At 46.8% G+C, this 26,581-nt stretch overlaps 1 protein-coding gene across 4 annotated transcripts in view; it reads right to left on the bottom strand.

The window, feature by feature from the left end:
- DISC1 (DISC1 scaffold protein) overlaps nucleotides 1–26,581 on the bottom strand; it is a 383,714-nt gene that overhangs the window by 62,456 nt on the left and 294,677 nt on the right. For 2 of the 4 annotated variants that reach the window (XM_046027933.1, XM_046027931.1), the window contains exon 10: nucleotides 24,468–24,528. The exons of 1 other annotated variant lie outside the window; for it this stretch is intronic. In XM_046027933.1, coding sequence (XP_045883889.1) covers nucleotides 24,468–24,528 — 61 coding nt within the window. Of the gene's footprint in view, nucleotides 1–11,992; nucleotides 11,996–24,467; nucleotides 24,529–26,581 lie in introns of all 4 variants that reach the window. One more of the 4 variants, XM_046027930.1, reaches the window with a different exon arrangement.

Raw genomic sequence — 26,581 nt, 5'->3', positions numbered from 1 at the left:
CTCTCCACACCCATGACCATGCATCTCGAACTTGCCCCTCCTCTGTTTTTGTGAAGCTAAAGGAGCCCAAAGTCCCTGAAACCACACTCAAATATTATTTCCTAGTATTCGCATCACGTCAATTATTCAATCTTTCCACCTTTCCCTAGGCTGCTTCATGTTTCCAGGTACATTTGTTCCTTGCTTTAAAAGTAATTAAGATCTCTGAATGCATTAATACCAAAAACAGAGGAAGCTGGTCTGATCACAAGGGGGCTGACTGCAAAGCCCTTTTAGGTACTTCTCTTTCCCGATGTTTCTGTGTCTGTTCAAGGATCAGTAGTGGCTTGAGAGTCTGGCGGGCAGATCTGGGGTCGAACTGCTCTGTGGGAATCCCGCCTCCACCTTCGCTAGCCTGTGTCTGAGGGCAGGGGACTTGGCCTCTCTGCGTCTCAGTTACATCACCCATACGTGGGGACGGTGACAGTCTCGACCTCACTGGGTTGCGATCATAAACGGAGTTAAAACATGCAGAGCACCAAGACCAGCACCTGGACGTGGCAGATGCCACCCAGCACTCCTGCCGTCACCACCCCCACCGCCACGACCAGAGCCCTGATCACCGAGTCAGGCATGTTGTGAGGTTACTGCCTCTCAGCTCCACATTGATCCCTCATCGCCTGCTCTGCCGAAATCTAGCTGGACCTTTAAACAGTCTTCCTTTGCCAGCTGACCCAGTACTCAGTTCTGCCAGTGGAGGAAGCTGGAGGGACATGGCCAAAGGAAGGGGGGTCCTTCCCGGTTCCTGGAAAGGGCCTGGCGTCTCAGGGGTTCCCTCGTGCCCCGCTCCTGCAGCACAGATGGTTCCGCCAGCGTTCGGCCTCTGCAGCATGGGGCTTGCCCAGGGTCTGGCTTCTGCCGTGTGGGCAGCTTCTCTAGCACAAGCCTCTGCACTACGCACAGCTGGGCCAGCACCCGAATGTCAGCGGCTCCCAGACACCAACACTGTCCCCCAACCCCCCCTCAAGCAGTTTCTTAGAAGACTGCCTCTGGTGAGACAACTCCCTAGGAAAAGTCTTTTTTGGCACCCTGGGAAGTGGATTCCGGAAAGTTCCAGAGAGAGGACGTCTAGCGAGGTACACAGGTTTGCACACTAGCAACTTTTGGCCTCTCCTGCAGCTGGGGTGCCCTATCTTAGCCCTGCGGGTGGGGGCTGCTGCTTATACCTGTGCTCCTGGACTCCTTACTGGTGATTTCCTCATTATTCCAATCCTCTGTCATCATGAAGAGTCCTTTGTATTATATGGTCTCTGTTCAAATTACTGTGTGGACTCTGTCTCCTGATCAGACCTTGCCTGAAGCAGTCTCTACCCTCACCTCCTTGCCCTTAGTAGGAGCCCTCCAGGACCCTCAGCCTTCTCTGTGCTCTTCACACACTCCAAGTCAATTCTTGTCTTAGGATATTTGTGGGGGTTTTTTCTGCCCAGAAATGCCATCACATCTTCTCATGGCTCGTTCCTTGGACACTTCCTCTGAGACACTCTCCCAGATTTCTAATCAGAAGTAGTCCCATCCAATACCTATGACTTCAATCACCACTTAGCCCTATTTTACTTCCTTCAAAGCATGTATCACTACATGAATTATCTCGTTCCTTCCTCTGCCTCCCTCCCTAATTAAATGCAGGTTCTATGAGAGCAGAGGCTGTGCCTGGATTGTTTGCCACTGAAGCTACGGAGAATTGTTGTCAAATGTGAAAGCACTCGATCGACAGTCATATAAAGAATTGAGGGGGAAAAAGAAGAAAGGTAGTAAGAAGAAGGGAGGGAGGCAGGGAAGAAGGAGGGAATCCCTCCTATCATCTCTTTTCATTCTAACCTAGAACCCAATCTTGTGCCCCCGATGCAACAGTTCTTTAATGAGAGTCATCTCCCAACCGCTGGTGCTCAAAACACTGAACTCACCACTCTCAGTTACATTCCACACTTACCACAAAGACCCACAGAGTTTCCTATAAACTCCTCCTTATTTTTGCTCCCTCTTCTCCAATAGTTCCATTGTTCTCCACAGACATCAGTCCTGTCTCCATGAATCATGACTCTCCCACCTGAACAGCCTCCCTGCTGGCCTCTCTCATTTCATCTCTCTCCCCCTTTTTAATCTGCTCTGAATAATGCTGCCAACCAATCTTTCTAAAACACTCCCTTTTCGTCAACTCTTCCCCACTTCTTTACACACTCCTGTTCCCTGTTTCATCCACCCCAATGCATCTGTCCACCTTCTAAGGCTTTCCTACCAAGGCTGCCTGCTTTCTAACAAGCAGCGCTGTCCATAACCCTCGACAACCCATGAATGAGCGGAACCATCCCCGCCCAGGGTCCTTCACGCACAGGCACTCTCTCCCTCCCGATACTCTGGAAGGGGGCTGTTCCCACAAAGTCCTCAGTGACATCCCCAGTCCACGGATCAGCTTCTTCTCTCAACTCCCATGCTCCAGAAAACAGCTGGATTTCTTTTATACACATACGTCATCTCTTCCTCATCTCATCAAGAGAATGTGTATGCTCCATAGTTTTCTGTGGGTTCAAGCAGGGGGAGATGACATGATAAGCAGAGGACAGCCTCCTGGAGAAGGATCAAGATGGGCTCTAGGACCTGGAGGACCTGTCTTGTGGCGATCCAAGGTCCTGTTCCACCAGAATGCTCTAAGACCATCATCTGGCCCAAATCACCATCTTTCTCATTATTCATATACTAAGTCTGATATTGACATATTTTGCATGTATCTTGTATAGAAATTTTACTTTAGAGAAAAAAGAGAAATGAGAATTTTTCATAAAAATTTTTAAGATTTTACCTATCTATTTGGCAGAGAGAGAAAGAGAGAAGGCATGAAGCAGTGGGAGGAGAGAGGGGAGAGGAAGAAGCAGCAGGCTCCCAGCTGAGCAGGGAACCCGACGCAGGACTCAATCCCAGGACCCCAGGATCATGACCTGAACTGAAGGCAGATGCCTAACTGACTGAGCTACCCAGGGGCCTCAGGTGTTTGTTTATTAAAAGGGCCTCCTCCTGGCTATCTTCATCCCTTGTCCTTCCCATATTTTCTTTCTCTTGAAATCATTACAGAAAAAAAAAAAAAAAGACTTTCTTTACAATTAAGTGAATTGTAACATATACACTCACTGGAACATTAATCACTACTAAAATTATGGTTATAAATATCTTATAGTAACAGGAAAAGTATTTATTGGCATACCGCCTGGTTGAAAAAGCAGTATTTCCAAACTCAGTACATACAATTCATTATAAGTGTCGTCAGGCCTGAGAGATCTTAGAGAGGTATACTCAAAGTTTGGGGAGTAAAATACAAATGTCAGCACAGACTGGGTCACAGTCTGCAAAGTCGAACTCTCATCTAAATCCAAAGTGGATTCTGGCTCCCAGTTCTTTAGGACATGACACTGATGGGCTTACAACGAGAATGTGACGTGATGGGTTCCGGTTCCTATGCCTAGAAAGAGGTTTACATTCAGAAGTCATAGTACCAGGTGCAGAACAGTGTTTTCAGGACTGCACCTTTCATCTAAGGGGGGATCAGGAGTATATATGGCTAGGTTATTAAAAGGCAGTGAAAGGATAAACCCTAATCGAATGAAAATATTTTCCTGTAGAGGAGAGAGGGCAGGACAGCCATACATCTCTGAAGGTACCTTGCTTTGCACGTTTGACTTTGAGCCATAAAATCTGTGTTACATATTTCTAGAAATAGCAACCACTGAAATAGAAGGCCAAATAAAACAGATAATAAAGGTGCATTGAGCTAACCATACGTTGAGTGGACAGATGAACTTTACCAAGGGAAATTCAAGTGATTTTAAAACTATAATTTAGCTTGCAATCCTTACAAGCAGGAAGAACTGCAAAGAAGTTCTAAGTCGATTTTACTTATTACGTTATTAGTAATACTATCAACATAATTATTCTGAAACTATTTATATATATAATATGGATATACCAAAGAGACTATTATATGTAAACATACTATATATATACTGTACATATACCATACATCCCATGGTATATGTAGTCAAATATACTCTTCTATATATATACATATAATAGATAACTGGCAGATTAAATAATTATATAGTAATATTAGAAACCAAAATTTTCAGTGTATAGAAAAGAAATACAAATATTAAAGTGTAGGGGTCTGGTTAGCAAAAAGAAGTTACTTGAAAACCCCGGATATAGGGGCGGGCCAGGCCAGATAGCCGTATCCAATCAGAGGGGTGCACATATATTAACTGTGGTAAGTTGAAATCCCATTGGCCACCTGTGTGTAGGCCGGGCCCAACCACCGCTATAAAAGATGGTCTGTGAGGCTGGAGAGGTTCGGTTTTTTTTTAGCAAGAGCCGTGCACCGCCCAGAGCAGCAGCGGCGCCACCACGAGCAGCACCGCCCAGAGCAGCAGCGGCCACGGCGCCACCACGAGCAGCACCGCCCAGAGCAGCAGCAGCCACGGTGCCACAGCGAGCAGCACCGCCCAGAGCAGCAGCGGCAGCGGCACTGCCGTGAGCAACGCCACCCTGAGCCAGAGTATCAGCAGCAGCAACAGCAGCAGCGCCGCCTCAGGCAGCGCTGCCATCAGGAGCAGCCTCTCAGGAGCCAAGGTGCAGCCACGCCGGGAGTGGGTCTGTGGTACGGTGAGGGTGGGGCAGGGAGCCTCCAGGGGGGACCCCAGGGACGGGGAGGCGGTGGTCCCCAGCAAGACTTGGGCACCTACTGGTCAGTTTGGTTTCTAATGCAGTTTGGTTTCTAATGCAGTTTGGTTTCTGATGCCGTTTGGTTTCTAATGTAGTTTGGTTTCTGATGCAGTTTGGTTTCTGATGCCGTTTGGTTTCTAATGTAGTTTGGTTTCTAATACAGTTTGGTTTCTAATGCAGTTTGGTTTCTGATGCCGTTTGGTTTCTAATGCAGTTTGGTTTCTGATGCCGTTTGGTTTCTAATGTAGTTTGGTTTCTGATGCAGTTTGGTTTCTGATGCCGTTTGGTTTCTAATGTAGTTTGGTTTCTAATACAGTTTGGTTTCTAATGCAGTTTGGTTTCTGATGCCGTTTGGTTTCTAATGCAGTTTGGTTTCTGATGCAGTTTGGTTTCTGATGCAGTTTGGTTTCTGATGCAGTTTGGTTTCTGATGCATGGCGCGAAATAAAACTTTGCTTGATTTTCGCTTTGTGTCAGTCTCGTTCCTTTGATCACGGACCCTAACAAAAGAAGTTAAGTGAAGCCATGTAATCCTAAATTTGGACTGGAAATAGTAGTATGAATCTGTGATACTATTTCTTTGTCTAAAAATATCCTGTGTCCACTGAAGAGGTTCAGAAATAATAACCAACCCAGTAGCTGTGAGCACTCCCAGGGCCCAGACTATGGTCTCTGAATATTATTTCCTACTGAAAGTAACAAGGACCCCTTCCAGAAAATGCTGATTCCAGATCTGGGGCAGGAAATGTATATTATGGACCTGAAGCATCTTGTTACATCAAAAAACAAGGATGTTAAAATATTCAGGAGCCAGTTGGAAAGGACTCTCGGCCAAAGATGGGTCCATTTGAAAAAGAAAGATCTCTGCAAAGAACTGAAACATAACAAATATGTTCAAAATCCGTGACCTTGTAATCACACACACACACTTTTTGCTCACCTTTGGAGCATGCTAGAAAACCAAGTATTAGTCTGAAAACTGGTGCATCAAGAGAAAAAAAATCAAATATTTATCTTGTCTTTCTTTCACGAACTGTTCCTCAGGACAATCAACTGGAGGTTGAAACAAACTTTTTTTTTTTTTTTTTTTAATTTTGAGACATGTATCTACTTTCCCTCATCACCCGTCATGGGTCACTGTGAGTGAACTGCGTGGCGGCCATGCCTAGAAGGAACAGGAAAACAGCACTGTTGAGTTCTGAGGCATCCCGTACAGAACTGCGGTCTTTGGTCTTTGGTCTTTGGCCACAGCTCCTGGTTTCCCAGCCCCACAAGCTGCCTTTCAAATGATCTAAAGAGTATTCTTCTTTTATAGAAGAATTCTAGCTAAAGAAAATAATGAGGACAGTGATAGAACCAGAATATTACAGTTCTGAAACCCACTGGTGAAATAACAAATCCAATCCTTAATCACCAGTGAAGGGAAAAGCTGACAGGGAACTTGATACAAAGACTCCAGACACCTGAACCCAAGAATCAAGCTCACCGCCTCATGAGAACAACCGCAGTGAGTACCTCACGAGAGCGACTGCCGTGAGTACTGGCTTCCCTACATGATTCAGCACAAAGTTACAACACTATCCGTGAAGGTCACTCAACAATAAAATCAAACCTCAATAAAATCAAATCTCTAGATTAAACTACCGGGTTATGGGAAATAACATGGAAAAAATGACCACAGACACAATCAAATTCTGCAGGGTAGAAAACTTGGTTTTTTCAACAACAATAAAAACAGGTCATGAAAGTAAAAGGAGAGAGAAACTGCAGATTAAGAGAAACTTAAAACACATTTCTTAATTTGAATAGACCACCTGTTAAAATAAAATCATGAGAAAATTCAGGGACATTGGAACACTGACTGGGTATCTGGTGATAATAAGAAAGTCTTGTCAATATTTTTAGATATGATAAGGGTGTCACAGTTACTTTTTAAAAGTCTTTTTCTTGTTGAAGATAGGTAATGACATATTTATAGATTAAATAAAATGTCTGAGATTTGCTTCAAAATATTCCTGTTGGGGACCGGTGGGTGTGGTAGGTGGAGAAATGACTCCCCCAAGACATCCATGTTTTCATCTTCAGAACCTTGGAAGGGGACTCTGCGAATGTGATTAAATTAAGGGCTTCAGGATGGGGACATTATCCTGGGTAATCTGGTTTGGCCCAACGATGTCTCCACTCTGGTCCTCCCTCATAAGGGGGAGGCAGAAGGATCGGAATCATAGGAGAGGGTGGTATCATGAGACGCAGAAGATGCATGAAGGGAACACTAGCAGCTGAAACAGGTAATAAAACCGATTCTCCCCTTGGAGCCTCCAGTAGGAAGGAGCCTAGCCGACCCCATGAGGTTAGCCCGGTGAAACCAACAATGACTTCTGAAAGAGAGTAAGTTTGTTTCAAGGTACTAAGCTTGTGGTCATTTATCTCAGCAGCAAGAAACTAACAGAGTGGGAGAGGGGATGGAGTAGAGCTCAAATCAGTTTGGCCACATGTTGAAAATCATTGAATGCGTGTGATACGTACATGGGGGCTCACTATCTTTGTTCATTACATAATTTCTCTGATTTTGAATATGTTTGAAATTTTTCATAGTAATTAGGGTTTTTTTTAAAGTCTTACTATTTAAACCAAAAAGTCTATTTTTAAGATACTGCTTTCGAGTCTTACACATGTGGCTCATACCCAAGTCCAAAATGTGCCAGCATCAGTCGTGAAGAGTGGAGGCTCTCAGGGAGGTTGGAACAGACAGACCCTGTTACCCAAACAATATTGCCCCTGGGACCTGGGCAAGGTGCTTTTTCTCCCTGAGCCTCAGCTGCCTTATATATTTCGGTTAATAACTGAGCTTCCCTCTCATTGGGTTACTAGCAGGCTTAAGTACAATAAATCATTTAAAGGATTTCGTGGATTATCTGACACGGTATCTCTTCATAAAGGTTAGCTCCCTATTGTCATGGCATGTCATTTCCAGCTTCCCAACAAACATCTGAAAAATGTCTCAATCTGTCTCCATCATCATTACCGCAGCCCTCTCAAATGTATCGGTGACATAAGTGTTTAGAGCCCATTTGAATCACCCGAATTCCATTTTCAAAGCTCTTGTCTTGGTCTGACGGTTCTGCTCTGATAGCCTCCCGAGATAATGAGCAACCCGGAGCCAGGGGCACCGAGGGAAGCCCAACAGGGAGGCTATAAAGAAATCTCTATCCTGGGAAAATCACCAGCCAGCCTCGCAGGTTCCAAACACTCTCTAATCCGTTCCCGCAGGATGAATGCCTCTGTTCCCGGGTTATTTTTCAACACAGAAGTAAGAATCGGAACTCTCATTATCCTGTCTAAACGGAAGGGAGGGCTTCCTTTTCCTGTCCCAAAGTTCTCTCTTCCTCTGAAGCAGCTGCAAGAAAGGTCAGACAAGCTCTTTGAGGAACAAGTTTGCACTTGCTGCTCTGGGCACAGCCCTTTCTCACTGCGTCTTCTGCTCACTGGTGGCAGTGGGCTCCTCGCGGGGCTGTGAGCTGGAGTCTGTAGGCTGAGGCCCAGAGGCTAGGAAATAACCAGCATTTTTTAAAAAACACCCCTTTCCCTGTACACTGTGATGTCTCAAGCTCATTGAAGTCCCTGGAGTCACACACATAGATGGAGACGCGACTCACAAGCCCATTCAACACTTTTGCACCAAAATACTTGGGATGTTGGCTCCCGGGAAGCGGTGGATGGAGGCAGGCTGAGAGGCACCAGCAACCTGGCCTCCTCGCCTGTCACAAAAGTCACAGCACTTCGGAGGGACGAGCACTGACCCAGGGAGGGTCGTCTAGACACGTCATAAGTACACTGAGGAGCAAAGGGTCCGGTATTTTTCAAATTACCTGAAGGGCTTTTGAATTTTTTGAAGAAAAGGACAACGTAGATTGGTATGACCCGTTCATTTTACTATAATGCTAGACTGCACTAAAAAGAGCCACCAAAAAAACAAAACAAAACAAAAAACCTACTGGGTGACCAAACGAAGTGTGGCTGCCTCTCTTCTCCTAATGTCGCCCGGTCTGCCCGGGCTTCCTGTTACGGGACATAAAACAGAAGCAGCCACCAAACTGTGGACACGAGCTTTCCTTAACATCCATGCGGACTTGGCAGCAATGTCTGCTACCAAGTTTTCCTTCGGCTCATTTTTCACACTTTCTGAGGGCCTCGACGTAGGGGATGATATTTATGTCCCCAACGTAAGAAAAAAAGACCAACAAAATGGTCTAATAGGAAAATGACCAAAAATGTTGATTTTATAGATTGTTGACCTCATTTTACGTGGCTGTTGTGGCTGGAGGGTCCATTTTGTTGTCGCTCAATGAAGCTCAAAGTCGAAGGCAATGCAGAGGCCAGACCTGCAGGGGGGAGGCTGGCCTGTGTGACTCTGAGACCATGGGAAGGCCGGTCGCGTGCACACAAACACGCGGCTTCCCATCCCGCCCTACAGACCCCGAGTCCTCTGTCACTCCACTAGACTCTGCATGGCTGTGAGCCCTGGAGATGCCGCCAGGGTCTACAGCTGCAGGAAATACCATTTCGCAGACATAAACATCTACATCTGTAAGGGGGACAGGCCATTACTAACTCAGAACCACCGAAACAGCCATAGCTTCAGAGAAAGAAAAATGTTTAGGTTGGGATGGGAGTAAGGAGGGTCCTCCATGTGGTAACTTGCCTGCCAGTGCTTAAGCAGCTGGCTTGTCTAGCGTTTGACCTGTGGAGCCCTGAAAATACAGAATCCTGTCCAGAGGGTCTCATGTTATTGTTCGTAATACAACTATATTGCCAAACAGATGCCTGGCTTCCAATCTGAGTCTCACAGTCTCTGTTGGTGAGGAAATGCTAACTGCACAGTTTGGGGCACGGAGGAGAGCAGCTGTAGGACGGGAAAGAGGCGTGAGACTACATGTGGTTAATAGAGATCTGAACTCAGTGTTTCAAGAGGCAAGAGAAGCCGACTGTTGTTGATGTCGAAGCGGGTTGTTGACAGTGATTATAAATCATGTCCCCAAAGCCGTCCATTCTCCTGTGTGGAAAGCAGATCGCGAGTGTCCATGATCTATGTGATGTGGCAGATTTGAAGGACACTGGAAAAGGCTACCATGACTGAAATCACTCCCAGACCACCCATCCCTGGCCCCAGGAACTCCTGCTTTTAGACCTTTGAATAAAGTGGTGGCTGGAGATGCCTGGTGGCTCAGTCATTAAACATCTGCCTTCAGCTCAGATCGTGATCCCAGGGTCCTGGGATCGAGCCCCCGCCTCGGACTCCCTGCTCAGTGGGGAGCCTGCTTCTCCCTCTCCCACTCCCCCTGCTTGTGTTCCCTCTGTCGCTGTCTCTCTGTCAGATAAATAAATAAAATCTTTTTTTAAAAAAAATATTTATTCTTCCCTAGGAGAGTAGGATGGTGACTTGAGTGTCCTCACAGTCTGTAGTTACAATTGACTAGGATCCATCCCACGAGGGGCATGGGGGCGGGTTGCTGAGAGGGCTGGAGAGGTGTGCGAGGAAGAGACAGAGCCCAGTATCACAGCCTCACATTGGAACTCGGGCCCACGTGCCCTCTAAGTGGCATATGGCCACTGGCCCCTGAGCAGCTTGTCTGCTTTTCCCTAAGCCTTACAGCCAGACTATTCTTCTCTGACTCTTGGGCTCAGGTGGTGAGCATTGCCTGTGACAGCAACTGGCTGGTACGTCAGTCACCGTTTTCTTTATCTGCCTCCCAAATCCTCATGTCCTGACATCCCACGGCTGTTATCAGGAGTCACAGGGAGGGACGGAGACCGAAGCCAAATGAGTGGCCAATTTGCTCTCACGAGACCATCCCTCAGGGTGTGAATCTCTCTGTGGATACTGTCCCACTGACTCTTAGAGAAGACTCCTTCCTCCTAGATAGACTAAAGCAGCCTGGGACGAAGCCATGCTCCCACCGTGCAGCTCCTCTAGAAGTGTCTAAATGCTGACAACCTGGAAAACAAAGTGGGACTAAACTCATTCTGAAGCATACGGTTACACTTGACTAAACCCTTCTAGTGCAGAGCATTCACAGACACTTCCAGAATCAGGTAACGCAGACTTCCCACCAGGCCCTGCCCCTCCGGCAAGCAGCAGCGCAAGGCAAACCTACAGAAACACATTCCCCTTCCGTGCTCCGATAACCCACACGAAGCACCACTCTGGAACAAGCTCCATCCTGTAACTATAAGAGCGGACAAACGCCATCATCGCAACAGAAGTAAGCTACACGGCACGGCGGCGATACGTCGAGAACATTCTAGAGACAGAGTGTCAACCAAAAGAGACAGGCTTGCGTTCACTGACAGAATAGAGAGGTGTAGGGTTGTGACCCATCTACACCAGGGCAACACAGCTAACCAAGCAAGGCGTTTCGCTTATTTTTCCACTTCTAGAATAATAGAGGAAATCACTCTGTTGAATCGCTTTTGTCATTGTCACAAGTCATCATCTCGGTGATTCTTTTCGCCTCCTTAGGCCACGGAATAATTTCACAATTTCTTCAGGGTTTTTTGTTTTTGGTTTTTTGTTTGTTTGTTTTTTTAAGAAGCACAACGAAAAGACCACTTTTGGGGATGAAGGGGAGCTACAGATTTATCTTCTGAGGCTTAGCACTCAATACCGTCACAATAAAATTCTCCCGGCTCAAGAAATGTCATCTTTACATCAGCAGCAACAGAGGGGGGGAGAAAAACCAAAAAACAAAAAAACCCTGCTTGCCGCCTGAGGCAGTTGTGATAAGGGATTTAGAGCCCGTCCTGGTATGAGCTCCCGGAGATAATGAAAGGCAGCGAGCCCCGAAAGTGTCTGCCGCTTGCTGCTTTCCAGCTGACGTGTGCACACAGCTGTTGCATGGCTGCGGCTGGCTGGGGGGGTGGCCGGCTGGGGAGGAACAGGGAGCAAAATAGGTCACGGAAAATGCTGTGTGTCGTATTTTGTCTCACCTACGTTTGCCAGGTCTGCCACAGACCCAGCATCTCGCTCTCCGCGAGATAAGGACACTGAGCGGAGTCTTAGAAATGACTGTGCGCTGGAAGGGAGTGTCGGAAAAATTCCACGAGGAGTTTCGCTTGTATTAATCATATGGCTGAAGCTAACAGGTTCATACCGTGTTAGCAAATTAAACTATCGTACGATCTTGACAACGCTTCCCTGAATCCTTAAAAGTCTTCTCGTTTTAATTAATGACAAATTGGATATCTACCTACTGGGGTTTCCATTGATACAGCAATTAATTTTTCTTTAAGCTTTCTCAACTCCCTGCCAAAAGGCATCAAAAACACTCAAGCTATAATGGTTTCTCTTGAGTTTGCAAAAATCCCCTTAGCGTGGACATTCCCTATTGATTCATTATAATCGCCTTTTTAGAAATGTGACAGGCAGTCTGGCAGTGCATACACCCTGAAGCCTGCGGGCCTATCTGGGGGGCCAATGGGCACACAGGCTCATGGAGCCTGGTGGACATCACCTCTGTCCTGTGTCCCCTCGTGATCACAAGTCACGCCTCTCAGCCACCTAAGCGTAACAGAGGCAAGAAACAGGAATCACTGGGCATCCGGCCAAGCCGTGAGCCTCCTTGAAAACTGGTTGATTTCTTAATTGATCTCAGTGGACAGAGTGATCCTATCACACGTTGAAAGCAGAAGAACTTTGGCTTGAGCTGCACAAGCCACCGGAGAATCTGCTGGCAGGTCCTTCTGTTTGAAATTATAATCAACCTCCTATCTATTCTCCGTTCTATTAGTCGAAATCACGGTCGTCCCTTTGTTGGCTTGTTTTTTCAGGCTACTTCTGAAACGGCGCTATGTCCAATGAAGCCGGGACGCATCAGAGAATGGGGCTGACATGTGTCTGTGACCTCCTCACAGCTATGCCTGTGCTCTTTGAGCTCTGAGCGGGCCATCAAAAATCTGTCTTCTCGTGTACCACGTCGCTCTGCTCCCCAGAGTCCTCCTGCTGCACTGAGAAGTGAAAAGATCCCACACCCCTCCGGAGCCCCTCACTGGACAGGCCCCGAGGGCTTCTGCGCATCCTTTCTCTTCTTCCCCTCTGCCACGCCCTTCTCTAGTGCAAGGCCTTTGCTTGCTCGACGGAAAATGTCAGAGGGAGAGAAGCAAGTATATCGGAGTGGCTTTTCTCAAAAAACACTATCCCTGCGGTGACTGTGGCATGAGGTCTACAGAGGGTCAAGCTGAGGTGCCTTGTAGCTCCATCAGTCAAAGAAGGGATGGTAAATTCTTCCCAGCCTGAGCTCTGGAGCCCGGGAGCTCAAACCTTCCTCGGTCTCAAAAACTCCACAACCAGCCAGGCTGATTCTAAAGACAGAAGTTTGCTCCAGGATCCTAGCCACTTGGTCGCAGAAACCATGGGAGACTCTAAACCTTTGTCACGGCCATTAACAAGAACACAGTCACCGCATTGCTTTCCCTCCCTACCCCCTCCGGGAAGTGCTAACGGCTGGGTAAGGGGCAAGCGGCAGAAAACAGCTGTGTTTGGGGGATCGGCAAGGGTTGGTGGACACTTGGTGGAGACTATTAACTACAAGCCAGCATCTCCCTTCTCCCCATAATTTTACCAGGAAGATAACGGACTCTCTTCTGGCTTCAGGAAATAAGGTTGTTTTTGTTTATTTGCGTAGAGATAGAGCATGAGCAGAGGGGGCAGGGGGAGGTGCGAGGGAGAGGGAGAATCTCGAGCAGGCTCCATACCCAGTGCAGAGCCCCACACAGGGCTCCATCGCGTGACCGTGAGATCATGACCTGAGCTGAAATCAAGAGTCTAATGCTTAACTGACTGAACCCCCCAGAGACTCCTAAAATAATTTTTAATGTAGATTTTTTTGGTTTTATACTTTTTATGGTGCCCTAGTTGCTACTAAGCTAATAATAACTAGCGTTTATTAAGCCCTTACTGTATATAAGCAACATTCTTGATCTTTCTCTACTACTGGTCCATTTTAGTAACAGAAAATTGGATTGTGAAGAGATTTCTTGACCTAGCGGCAGCCCACAACTCAAAAGTAACTGACTCAAACCCAGATAATAGGGTTGCAGAGCCCACACGACCTCATGACCCAGCAATCACACGGTGGGGTATTCACCCAAAGAATACAAAACACCAGTTCAGAGGGATACAGGCACCTCTATGTTTACAGCAGCGTTAGTTACAGTAGCCAAGATACGGGAGAAGCCCAGATGCCCACCAATTAATGAATGGATAAAGAAGACATAGTGTGTATAAACAGTGGAATATTATTCAGCCATCAACAAGGATGCAGTCTTGCCATGGATGGAGCTAGAGCGTATGAGGCAAAGGGAAATAAGTCAGTCAGAGGAAGACAAATACCGTAGGATTTCATTCAGGTGTGGAATTTAAGAAACAAAACAAATAAGCAAAGGGGAAAAAATAAGAGAGAGAGACAAGTCGAGAAAGAGACTCAACTACAAAGAACAAAACAAATGCGTGGTTCCCAGAGGGAAGAGGGGTGGGGGGGGGGGATGGGTGAAACAGGTGATGGGGCTTAGGGCGCGCACTTGGCCATGACAAGCACTAGGGGCTGTGTGGAAGTGTTAGGTCACCATATTGCATGCCTGAAGCTAGGGTTACACGGTTAACTACAATGCAGTTAAAAATTTTGAAAACTTTTTAAAAATTAAAATGTCTCAGGTTATTTATATAATCGTCAAGAGAGAGAATGTTTGAGAATTGATTTTACCATCTCCGGGGCAGGGAGACCCTCTGTGTTAATTCTGGCTTCTAGGCGCTGCTGGTCAGTACACGTAGGAGGAAAGAGTGGGTCCTGGTCCCACTCCGTGGACCGGGTGGAGTGGCCAGATGGGCCTCAGGCGGTGGCAGCTTTTCTTCTAGCCCCAAAGAAAAGACGCCAGATTGGAGGACTTGGGTTTCTAGAGGCAAGAGCTCTACTCTCTCTTTCTGAAGAGCTGTGTACGGGCCTTTTGCAATTGATCTGAGTGCTCTGAAAACTAACTTCATCGTAACAACATCTCTGGGGGAAAAGTTATTTCTGAGCAAAAATTCATTAGTAGAGTTCTCAGAAACTGGACAGTACGGTAGTGACTTGTAAGCCAGATATAAATCCACCAGGTTTATTATAAATTAACCATTTACATACACTTATAAAAATGTGACTTTGTTTTAAAGACACACCAGTCTTCCTCAGTTTAGTTTCTAAAATAGTAAACTAGGTTGCTGTGGACACTAATCCCATATAAATTTAACCAGTGTTTCCCTATTCTTGTTTTTCCATCCTTTTTGGCCTGTTCTTTACAAATTCATGCCATCTTGTTATACTTCATGTACTATTTTTTTCTGTATGTGTTTAAGAATTATTATTTTAAATATATTTAAGGTTTTTCTGGTACAAGATGAAGTAAGGCTAAAAATTAAGTGTAAATAATCAGTGATTACCTATTAGATCGATCAGGGATCATTGCTTCTCTTGGAAAGTGAGACAATAGGCTAAATTGCTCCAAAATTTAAAAGTAGGTGAATCCAATAATGAATTACTTTTATAATGGTTTTCACATACAGTCGACCCTTGAATAATGCACAGCTGAAAATCCATGAAGGACTTCGGACTTCCCACATAACTACTGATAACCCACTGCAAGTCTTTGGATAACAAAAACAGTCAATATGGGGTGTCTGGGTAGCTCAGTTGTTAGGCATCTGCTTTCAGCTCAGGTCATGATCCCAGGGTCCTGGGATCGAGCCCCACATGCGTGGGAGGCCTGCTTCTCCCTCTCCCACTCCCCCTGCTTGTGTTTCTGCTCTTGCTACTCTCTCTCTGTCAAATAAATAAAATCTTAAAAAAAAAAAGCAGTCAATAAACACGTATTTTGTATGTTATGTGTATTTGATACCATATTCTTACAATATAGTCTGCATCCCGGAGGGGTTGGTAACAGCCATATGAAGAATGTTTTTGCATTTGTCATGAATGTGTTCATGAGGACTTTCCAGTATATTCTCAGAAAAACTACCTTTATGGGGCGCCTGGGTGGCTCAGTCGGTTTAGCATCGGACTCTGGATTCCAGCTCAGGTCTTGACCTCAGGGTTGTGAGTTCAAGCCCCACATTGGAGGGGGAAACAGCACTAAGAAAATCTTAAGGAGGGACGCCCGCATGGCTCAGCTGGTGAAGCAGCTGCCTTCAGCTCAGGTCATGATCGCAGGGTGCTGGGACTGAGTCCCACATCAGGCACCCTGCTCAGTGGAGAGTCTGCTTCTCCCTCTCCCTCTGCAGGCCATTCTGTCTACTTGTGCTCTTTCTCTATCTCTCTGACAAATAGGTAAATAAAATATTTTTAAAAAGAAAATCATTGCACTACTGGGTATTTACCCCAAAGATACAGATGTAGTGAAAAGAAGAGCCATCTGCACCCCAATGTTCATAGCAGCAATGGCCACGGTCGCCAAACTGTGGAAAGAACCAAGATGCCCTTCAACGGACGATTGGATAAGGAAGATGTGGTCCATACACAAGATGGAGTATTATGCCTCCATCAGAAAGGATGAATACCCAACTTTTGTAGCAACATGGACGGGACTGGAAGAGATTATGCTGAGTGAAATAAGTCAAGCAGAGAGAGTCAAGTATCATGGTTTCACTTATTTGTGGAGCATAACAAATAACACGGAGGACATGGGGAGATGGAGAGGAGAAGGGAGTTGAGGGAAATTGGAAGGGGAGGTGAACCATGAGAGACTATGGACTCTGAAAAACAACCTGAGGGTTTTGAAGGGGCGGGGGGATGGGAGGTTGGGGAACCAGGTGGTGGGTATTAGGGAAAGCACGTATTGCATGGAGCACTGGGTGTGGTGCAAAAACAATGAGTACTGTTACGCTGAAAAGAAATTTTTAAAAAGTGAAAAAAAATCATAAGGAAGATAAAATAGATTTACTGTTCTCTACTGGATTTATTTTTTTTAAATCCGTATATAAGTGAACTTGCACAGTTCAAGCCTGTGTTGTTCAAGGGTCAGCTGTATAGGGGTGTAGGACCCATTTGTGTGTTCTTGGAAGAGAAATGTGAACTTGCTACAAATGTATCAACTGATGGGTGAAGTCCTGAGTGTTTCCTGAGCAGGCCATGGAGGTAAGAAGGCAGGACACACACAGTTAAAAGGAAAACTCCTGTCCCCAGGCAGTGCGATCAAAGAGCAGGCTGGAGAAAGCCAGAAGACAAGAGAGGAGCCAGAAGAGGGAGAAACTGCTGTGGGCCACATCTACATCAAGAAAATCAGAAAGGACAGACAGGGCTCAACCCAGCAGAGAGCCTGTTCATCAGGCAGGGATGAAAAGTCTCCTGCTAACGAGAGAGACGGAGCTGATACTCACAGCCCCCAGCGAGGAATGAAGGTGGAAGCAGGAGGGTCACGCCTAATCAGGGGAGGGGGGGAGGAAGAAGCTGAGAATCTCCGTCATTCTGAGACAGCAGAGGCAAAGCAGAAAAGGGTCAAGGATGTGTGCAGAAGCAAGGAGAAGGGCACCGAGCTCGCCATGAGGACGTGAGGTCCGTGGAGACCTCCTCTGACGTGTGCCCGTTAGAAAAGAGAGCAGGAAGGCGTATGTCAGCCCCGGAATAAGAAAGTATGAAAAAAACAAATGGCGGTGTCCACGTGGGGTCTGCTTTCCTTTCCTTTGGACCGAGATGGGGGAGGGGGCTCGGCTGCCATTTCTTACACTCATTTCCCTTAACAGCTCTTGAAATAAGTTCAGTCTGGTTGGGAATGGATTGTCCCAGGTGCACAGGAACTTCAAAATTACCTTGCATAATTTGGCATAACGGGCATTCTATGTGGGATCTCAAAGAATTCCATTCATTGTTCAGGGCGCCCAGCCGCCACGCCTCCCGTGAGAGCTAGCATTGCTCTGTGGGGTTTGGAATACACTCCTAGGATAAGCGGACTCTTGGGCTTTTAGCTCTTCTGCTGCTAAGGGTCAGGCGCCCGAATCAGGCTCAGGAATTCAAGCCCGATGTCCCCACTCGCTGCCACCACATTTTAGATTCCTGCTTCTCTGCATATTCTGACCCTTGCTTCTCAGTCTCCATGCTCTGCTTCCATCGTCTCTGGGAAGCCTGAGTGCTGACCCCTTTTCTTGTAGAATTAACTCCCTTTTTCCTTTGTGGATGGAGGGGGTGGACGTCTGCCAAATGTGACCTCCGGGAGTGGGGGGATGGGTGAGCCTGGTGGTGGGTATTGAGGAGGGCATGTGTCGCATGGAGCACTGGGTGTGGTGCACAGACAATGAATCTTGGAACACGGGAAAGAAAATTTAAAAAAGAAAAGAAAAGAAGTAAAGGAATATTATTTGGGGCCCTGTCTCTGATACTTCGTGTAACGCGATCACAAGCAGGCACTGCAGTATTTGTTTCAGAACTTGTATACACATAGCACTAAGTACATATAAAACAGTTCAAGGCCAAGACTACTTTCAAGGACAAAAGTTAAGTAGGTAAAATGAAAGTGTAAAATCGAGTTCTAAAACGTGCTTCCCACACCCAAGGGGACGCCCGTGTGTGCAGTGGGTAGAAGCAAGGGCCCCGTCTTCAGCTGGGATTCCCATCCTCATTGGATTGTGGGCCGCTGGTCGGTCCTCACCTCTTGCCCTTGGCCATGACAGACAGGCTCTGGCAGCCGTGGGTGAAGGAACGGACCTTGGTCTCTGAGGCACGCCTGAGAGCCGCAGTCCGCACGCTGCCTCACACAGAAGGTCGACACCATTTTGCCGGATGGGTACTCCCAACTCCAGCGAGCTGTCTGACTCAGCTTCTCCTGACTTCTGACGTGAAACCAGAGCCATCCACACAAGCAAGCTGAGAGGTAGTCGGGGATCCAGGTAGGAAACCAATAGGACTTCTCTCTCCCTGCTCACCTCTGGCTTTTCATTAGCAGATAGAGTCCTCCCAGCCACCACTTCCCATCAAGCCGTCCATATGGAATATTCAAGATAATTAGAAACTAATCACTAATTTTTTAAAAAAGGAAGCAGATCGCCTTGTGCAAAACCAGTCTCTAAATTTCAAAATACATTTCAGATGAAACCGATGTGTGTCTGACAGTCCCTTCTAAAACTAAGAAAGCCTTCCAAGACATATCTAACGATTTCTATATTCAAAACAAATTTCAATGGTTTTTCGGTTTTCTGATTATAAAAGTATGATGCATACTCCAAGGGGGGGGGAGCATTTAAGAAAAAACACGGAAGAGCACGAGGAAACAAAAGTAACCTATAATCCCGGGAACCATACTGACAAAGCTTTCATAGTCAACTGTAGGGGGAAAAAAAAAGTAGCAAGAGAACCCGAGAAGGCTAGAAGAAAGAGACAGTTTCCCATTAGTCATGCATACGAGAGATTCCACGAGGTTAAATGGAACCACTGTGCCGTAGCCATAGGGCGGAGGGCTTGGTGTACACCAGCCAGGGACACAGGTTTGCCATTGGACAACAGTGACTTTCTCCGGCACAAAGCTTAGAGAGAAAACATATGGTCAGCAAAAGATGCGACCCATCTATACAACTTTTGAATATTTCTTTTGAGGCTTCGGGTAAGACAGCAAACGGAAAAGATGTAATAATGGAGACAAAGGAAATTAAAGCAAGATTTGGCCACAAGGGAAAATCGGCCAGCCCAAAATAGCACCCTTAACTCTCAGCCTCTGGAGACCATAGCCCTGAGGGAGTAAGAAAAAGTGAGGGAAGCTCTTTGAGAGCAGATCTGTTGTTGTTCTATTCTGGTATACACCATTAAGATCTGATGGCAAGACAAAAGGATTTCTGGGGCATTGTACCTCCTTAGGCTGCCTTAACTTTTTGCATCTAATAGTTGAAAATACAGTATCAAGATACAATTGCTGTTCAGCCATTCATTCCTGCAGTAACTGCAATTTTCCTGGATGTTTACCACATGCCACGCAACGTGCCGGCCCCTTGGAATACAAAACATGGACGGCACGGAAGCCATTCTCCAGGACCTCACAGTCTCGTAGAATCAGACAGGAATCATTGCAACAAATTGTCCTAAGTCGCTCCCACCGTGGGTGCCAAGAAGGAAGCAGGAGAAGGCTATAAGCTTTATAGAGAAGCAGTACTGTGCTGAGCCGTGAGGAGAAAGGTGCACCCAGGGGCTGGGGAGGGAGGGCTCCCGAGTCAGAGGTGGTGGCCGTGGGAACGGAATGGAAATCAGCAGGGACTGGGCCTGGCCCTGTGATCCTGGGGGCAGCCACCCTCCTGCCTGTCCAGTGAAGAGAAGGAAGGAGGAACATCCCGGAAAAAGCTGAGCAAGGAAAAATGCTCAAGTAGTGTCTTGTCTGCAGAAGGAGAAACAGGGCCATACATGTATCCGACTTATAACTCAGACTATTATTTTTTTTTAAGATTTTATTTATTTATTTGACAGACAGAGAGATCACAAGTAGGCAGAGAGGCAGGCAGAGAGAGAGAGGAGGAAGCAGGCTCCCTGCCAAGCAGAGAGCCTGATGCGGGGCTCAATCCCAGGACCCTGGGATCGTGACCTGAGCTGAAGGCAGAGGCTTAACCCACTGAGCCACCCAGGTGCCCCCTATTATTATTTTTTTTTTACTCAGCTCGTTTTCTTCTGGAGAAGAAGGGGTATTTGCCAGATGCATGTTAGTGTCTCTGCCTTTCGCTGACACAGAGAAATGACCAGCCATATTCTCCCCAGCGCCTACGTTGTCCCCTGATAGGAAGATTAGATATTAAAGGAGAGAATGTGACCTTCCTCTGATTCCTAGACTTCCAGTCAATGCATTGTTGCTAAAAGAGAATTTTCAAAACAGATAGAAAAAGTAAGAAATGTGTTTATTTTTCCATTGCAAATTTGTGTGTTTATATGTGTGTGTGTGCACATGTACATGTATATTTTTATATATATATGTCTATATTATTCTCATGTGTGGTAAATTAAATGGAGTTTATGGGTGTAATTTACAGATACACGATTTTACTATTTATCTGTTGACAATTACACTCGACTGACTAGGTATCCTAAGCATGTAAAACAACATAATGATTTAAGCGCCTTCACTATTTTCCAGCTTTAACATAGTTTGATAGCAAATTAAACCATGATCAAAAAGTTTTGAAAAAAACTTTGTGAATTTTTATAAACATTCAAATTCAGAAGGGAATTTATTTTCTCCTTTTTTAAAATAGAACTCAGACTGTTAAAAGGCAAATCTTTGTTTAAATATAGACTAAAAGCCCCTGTTGAATATTTGCCTGCTTTGTTTTGTCCCGTGCTGGTATCCCCGTGAGCTGCTGATGGGATCAGAGGCTTCCTAAGTCCTGATTCACTTGGCTTTCCTGATGGAGAGTGGGACGTGGAGTCCACCGGCCTGTCTCAGTGTGCGCTGAGACAGTAACAAAGACATTGTGTCCCTTAGATTTGTCTCCCAAATCATGACCGGCCCGATCCACATCTCACTAAAGCACAGATTATAAATTGTGTCCTCCGTACACTCAAAGCGGGAAATGAACATTCTTTTCAGTTCTCAGGCACTTCCTTTTGAAATCCCTGGAAGACGGAGAGAGGCCACAGGCTGTGTGAGTAAGCAACGAAGACTTCCACCGGCCTCTCGCCTTGCTCTGGTCAGTATCTCGCCGCATTCACTAAGCCCCAGCATGATGCAAACTCTTCAGTGCAAAAAACAGGGCTTGTGTTTTAAGATGCTGGTTCTTGTGGAAGAACTGGGACTGTGATGGGATCACGAGACCCTTGCTCTCTGGGCTGGTGGGGAGGACAGTTTCATCATGGGTGGCGGGGGCAGGAGGCCCTGACCATTCCCACCCTTCCCATGGCATCCAGTCTGGCCTCCTGCTCTGAGGCAGCGGTAAAGCTCCCTGCACAAGCCTTAAGGCTCACCTAGCCTCTGTCTGCAACTCTGCCTACCGCCCACTGCCTCCCTCCTACGCCAGTGTTTCTATCACACCAGTTCAAGCACATCTGCACCAGATCTCTTACAGCTTCAAACAGCAAAGGAAACGGCCCTCAGGAAGTCGGCTGTAGGATGGGTCAGCCTCCATTCTGGTCATTTGAGGCTGTTGGCGGACCCTGAGTGATGACCGTATGCGACTCAAGCAGCCACGTGACCAGAAGGGCAGGGAGGGAGGCAGAAGATGATGCAAGAAGGGACTGGAGTGGGGGGCTATGCATTAGTTGCGGTCACTCAACCATGAACTCACCGCTTGTTGGACACCCTCACACTGCTCTGTACCTTCAAATCACAGAGGACACGCGCTCAACAAGACAGACATGACCAGTATCTCTCATTCCGCATTTTGAAAGTGAAAAGAATTCAGGGCAAGCACATTTCTCAGTCTTGGGGAGTCGTGGGAGGCTCGGAAGAGGACACAGCGGAAGCAGGAAGGGTGAAAAGACGGAGACAGATGTGGGGCCATTGGCGGCGGAGCCAGCAGCAGCCACTGGGGCACGTGCAAGGGCAACGGTGAGAGGGAGTGTGCCACGGGGAGGACACAGGCCAGGCTCCGGCCAGAGCATCTGACCCTCCTGAACTGACTCCAAATCCCTAAATATTGGGTTGAGCCACAGGAACCCGCCATCTTTCCAGGTCAACGTGATCTACTGTCAGTCATTTTCCGTGGCTCACCTGAATACTTCCCCGGATAACAACCCTTGACCACTCCCCTGTCTCCACTAGTCTCTCCACAGGAGGAAACACACAGTGGCCTTGGGAAACATGCGAGAATCAGGACAAGTGAGTAGGAGGGCGCAGGGTGATGACGGGTGATACTGACGGACACACAGAGGCACACGGAAGCAGGAGACACGGCAAGGTGTTTGGGCTTTGTCCTTAGGACGATGGGGATGACCAAATGTGTACTTTCAGAGGCTCACTCAAGGCCACCTGCAGAGTGGAGTGGGAAGGGCGACATGAGAGAGAAAAACATAAAAATGTGCTCTTCTGGTGGTTCAGCGAGAGAGAAGACAGACCCACAGGAGCAGGGGCAGGTGGGAGGGCTCGAGGGCACCCAAGGACTCGGTGACCCAGAGCAGGAGGCCAGGGCTGGGGAGGGGAGCCTATGCACCACCCAGGCAGCCAGGTGCAAGGGCCCGTCCAGGCGGGTGATGGACGGTTCTCTGGGCTGGATACTCAGCAGGAGGGGCTGGTGTAGAGGGAAACGAATGAGTCCTGGGCAGGACGATTCACTCCGTTCGAGGAAGAGGAGATCGAAGACCAGAAGCAGCAGGAAGTGGAGGGAAAAAATGTTTGCTGACTGCCCACTAGGTAGGGGATTTATCTCTGCTGCTTAATAAAATCCGCACCCTGACTCCAGGGGACAGTACCTGTCCTTCAGCTTTACTGCTAAGGAGGCAGACGGCAAATGTTTACTGGAGGTCAGGTAGTGGGATAAGCTGGTACAGCTGCGTTCTCAAGGGGCGTCTTTCCACCGATGCCCAAGTTCCCTTACCTCCGAACTGCCGACCAGCATCCCAGTGGAACGTGTGGTGTGTGGAGTGCTCGTGGCTAAAATTGTTAGCTGGATAAGTCAACAGGAAGATGCTGAAACCTGCCCGAGCACCCATGGGAGAAGGGGAGGACGGACTCGGAGCAGAGCACCTGACCCAGATGAGTGTCCTACTTTCTAAGGAGGGGAAACGTTCTTTGGAGGATGCTCCTTCCTGCGTGCCCTCCTTACCCACACTCTCTACGGCCCACCTTTCTCATGGTTCCTCCCCGTTTCTACGGTGCCGGAGGCAGGGAAATAGGCAGTGAATGGTTGGAAGAAGTTGCTTTGCAAGCTTTAGAACAAATCCCACAGTACCTTCCCTGCCCCGCAGAGCAGAACTCAGCAAAGCATCCCACCTCCGTATCTCTTAAAGGACAAGCATTTTAGCCAATGGCATCATCTGAGCCATAAAGGTTGAAGGCATAGCCTAGTTAAAGTGTTATTTAACAATTCCAGAAGAGTAGCAAAAACAGTCCATAAAGCTAAATGACTCCCGGGGAAGAAAGTACACATTACATTCTCATACTTGTTTCCTTAATTAGGAACAGATCCTGGTGGCTGGGCTTTATTTTCATGAGCACACAGCCACAAAAATGAGAAACATCTTGACATGCTACAACATCCGTAATGTTTCTCCAATCTGAATTCCTAATTGGGTTAAAAAAAAAAAAAAAAGGCGACCGCGAATTTTCGCGCTGGTTTTGATTTGGGATTCAAAACAGAACCTGAGATGTGCAATTTTTTTATATTGTTCCAAAACACATACAAGCTGGGTCAAAATCCGTAAGACCCACTGCAGACTTGAAAAAGAAAAAAGGAAAAAACAGACCAAGGCATGAATTCAGAATTTAACATGGCAAAGAAGATTCATCTTATGGAACATGAAAACTAACTTGTGATCTTGCCCAGACACTTCTCAACATCGTCACCTTTTACCTTCTATAAAGAGGAGGAAAGAATCGGATGGGGGGAGGGAGGGTGTTTGTATGGCACCTGCGTGAATCCTGTCACGGAATTCAAAGGACTCCTTTTTGTGTGTTTTTCTTTGTTCACTTATGACAGAAACTAGCTAGCCTTTCTCTTTGCGTTCACTAAATTCTGTTCCAGTCGAGAACCCGGGCACATGGCGGCGGCGGTGGTCGCGAAGACATTCTGGTCCTTACCTACGCAGCTTATCCTCGAGCATCTCCATGTACTTCAGAGCACTCTCCTTCACGCTCATTTCTGCAAAAACAAAAATCCAAAGTTGATGCAAAGATGGAACAAAACCCAGGAGTGCTCCACTACAAGCCAAACACCAAAGGATCGCAGTCGGACCGGTAGTAATGATCGCCTCCTTGGTGTGGAAAACAGGCGAGTTCCCGGGGCAGGGCGGGGTGGGGGCTGCCTGGAGGAAGGTGCTGGAAATGCTTTGAGGCCCCCCCAGCGCCTCCATCTGGGCACTGTGCTTCCAAAGGAAGCTCCTGGGTATTGGGCGTGGACGCCGCTGCTCTCTGTGCCTTTCATCTTTCCCATCTGGTAGCCAGGAGCTTGGTGGCAGAGGATGAAAAAAAAAAGATCAGAGTGGGAAGCAACTCCCATCCTAAGGATGAACCAGAAGCTCACCAGTACAGGAGCAGGGAACTGCAGACCCTTCCATGGAGACCCACATGGAAATGGGATCCCAACAGGACTTGAGTTCAGTCGACTTCAGTGACTCAGTTTCCAAAGCTGGGAGGTCCGCAGCCCCTAGCAATGAGCTCAAAGCCTCATAATCACCAAATGTTGGAGGAACAGATGATTTGTTGTGCCCCCGTGGATCAGAGAGGCACTTTACTCATAAAAAGACATTTGGTCTTGGGGTGCTTGGGTAGCTCAGTGGGTTAAAGCCTCTGCCTTCGGCTCCGGTCATGATCCCAGGGTCCTGGGATCAAGCCCCGCATCGGGCTCTCTGCTCAGCAGAAAGCCTGCTTCCCTCTCTCTCTGCCTGCCTCTCTGCTTACTTGTGATCTCTGTCTGTCAAATAAATAAATAAAATCTTTTTTTTGTTTAAAGAAAAAAGACATTTGGTCTTTTGTACATGAAGAAAATGTTAATTTTTTTTTCTGTCCTCTTAATAGGTTAAAAAATAAAAATAAAAATGTTGGGTGCCTGGGTGGCTCAGTCGGTTAAGAATCTGCCTTCGGCTCAGGTCGTGATCCCAGGATTGGTGGGGAGCCTGCTTCTCCCTCTGCCTCTCTCTCTCTGTCTCTCATGTCTGTCTCTGTCTCTCATGAATAAATAAATAAAATCTTTAAAAAGTCTTAAAATCTTAAAAATCTTTTAAAAAATCAAAACGTTGATTTGACATTGTCATTTTTTTTTTAAAATAGAGGGAATAAGAGGGGGAACTTATGCTGTTTTACTATATAAATATTTTTATGTTAAAGAGAGAGAGAGATTTGGTACATTCTGGACAGGTCCTGCTAGCCTCTGTTTCCTCTCTGGAGAAAGAAAGTGCCATCCTCTCAAGGCAATCACTGATGAGAGGGGACTATGAAGTGCCCTGGAGAGCAGGTGGCATTACAGCCATCAGACGGTGGCTGTATTTAGTGATGTTGCTGCTATCCTGACCACTATTATAGTGACAATAGTATATTATATAGTATATAATGATAATAGATAATAGTGATACTCCCTGAGCCTCTGCTGAGGGGGCTCTCAGGACCCTGTTTTGTCACCGTGTGCGTGTTAGGGTAAGGGCCGGGGCGGTATAGTTGGAACTGGAAAAAGGACCTTGAAATTCCTCATAAAGAAACCAAATATGGATGCAGAAATTAAAACAGAAGTTCTGGTTCATCAGTTCGTAACAGATAAAAACAGAAATGTACCCAGTGAAAGCAACTCTTTAAGTGGGTCCCTTAATCTAGTTGACTTGGGTCAGCCTCCTTTACAAGTGAAGTTGTGCTAATTTTTTTTCTCCAAATGTGTATTTTCAGCACCTACAGTGCGTTGGGTACTGCGCTAGCATGGGGAATAAGGTGTGGGGACATGGCTCCGTGCCGCTGAGACCTGGTCCCTGGTTTATCTGGAGCAAGGACTACATATTCAGAATGTCCCAACTGGAAGTGCCCTGTTTCACATCCTGAACATATTTCTGTATGCCACACACCATGATAAGCCCTTGGGATAAACCTATAAACAGAAGCAATAAAGATGCCTGCCTTTGTAAAGCTTCATTCTGGTAGGGACAGGTAGTAACGAATAAACAGAAGAGTCCCATAGAATACCAGGAGGTTGTAAGTGCTGCGAAGCAAGA

This window comes from Meles meles, chromosome 13, assembly GCF_922984935.1.
Source record: "Meles meles chromosome 13, mMelMel3.1 paternal haplotype, whole genome shotgun sequence".
NCBI classification, from domain to species: Eukaryota; Metazoa; Chordata; class Mammalia; order Carnivora; family Mustelidae; genus Meles; species Meles meles.
The sequence above is the reverse complement of the archived record's forward strand: the minus strand, read 5'-3'. Positions and strand labels throughout refer to the sequence as shown.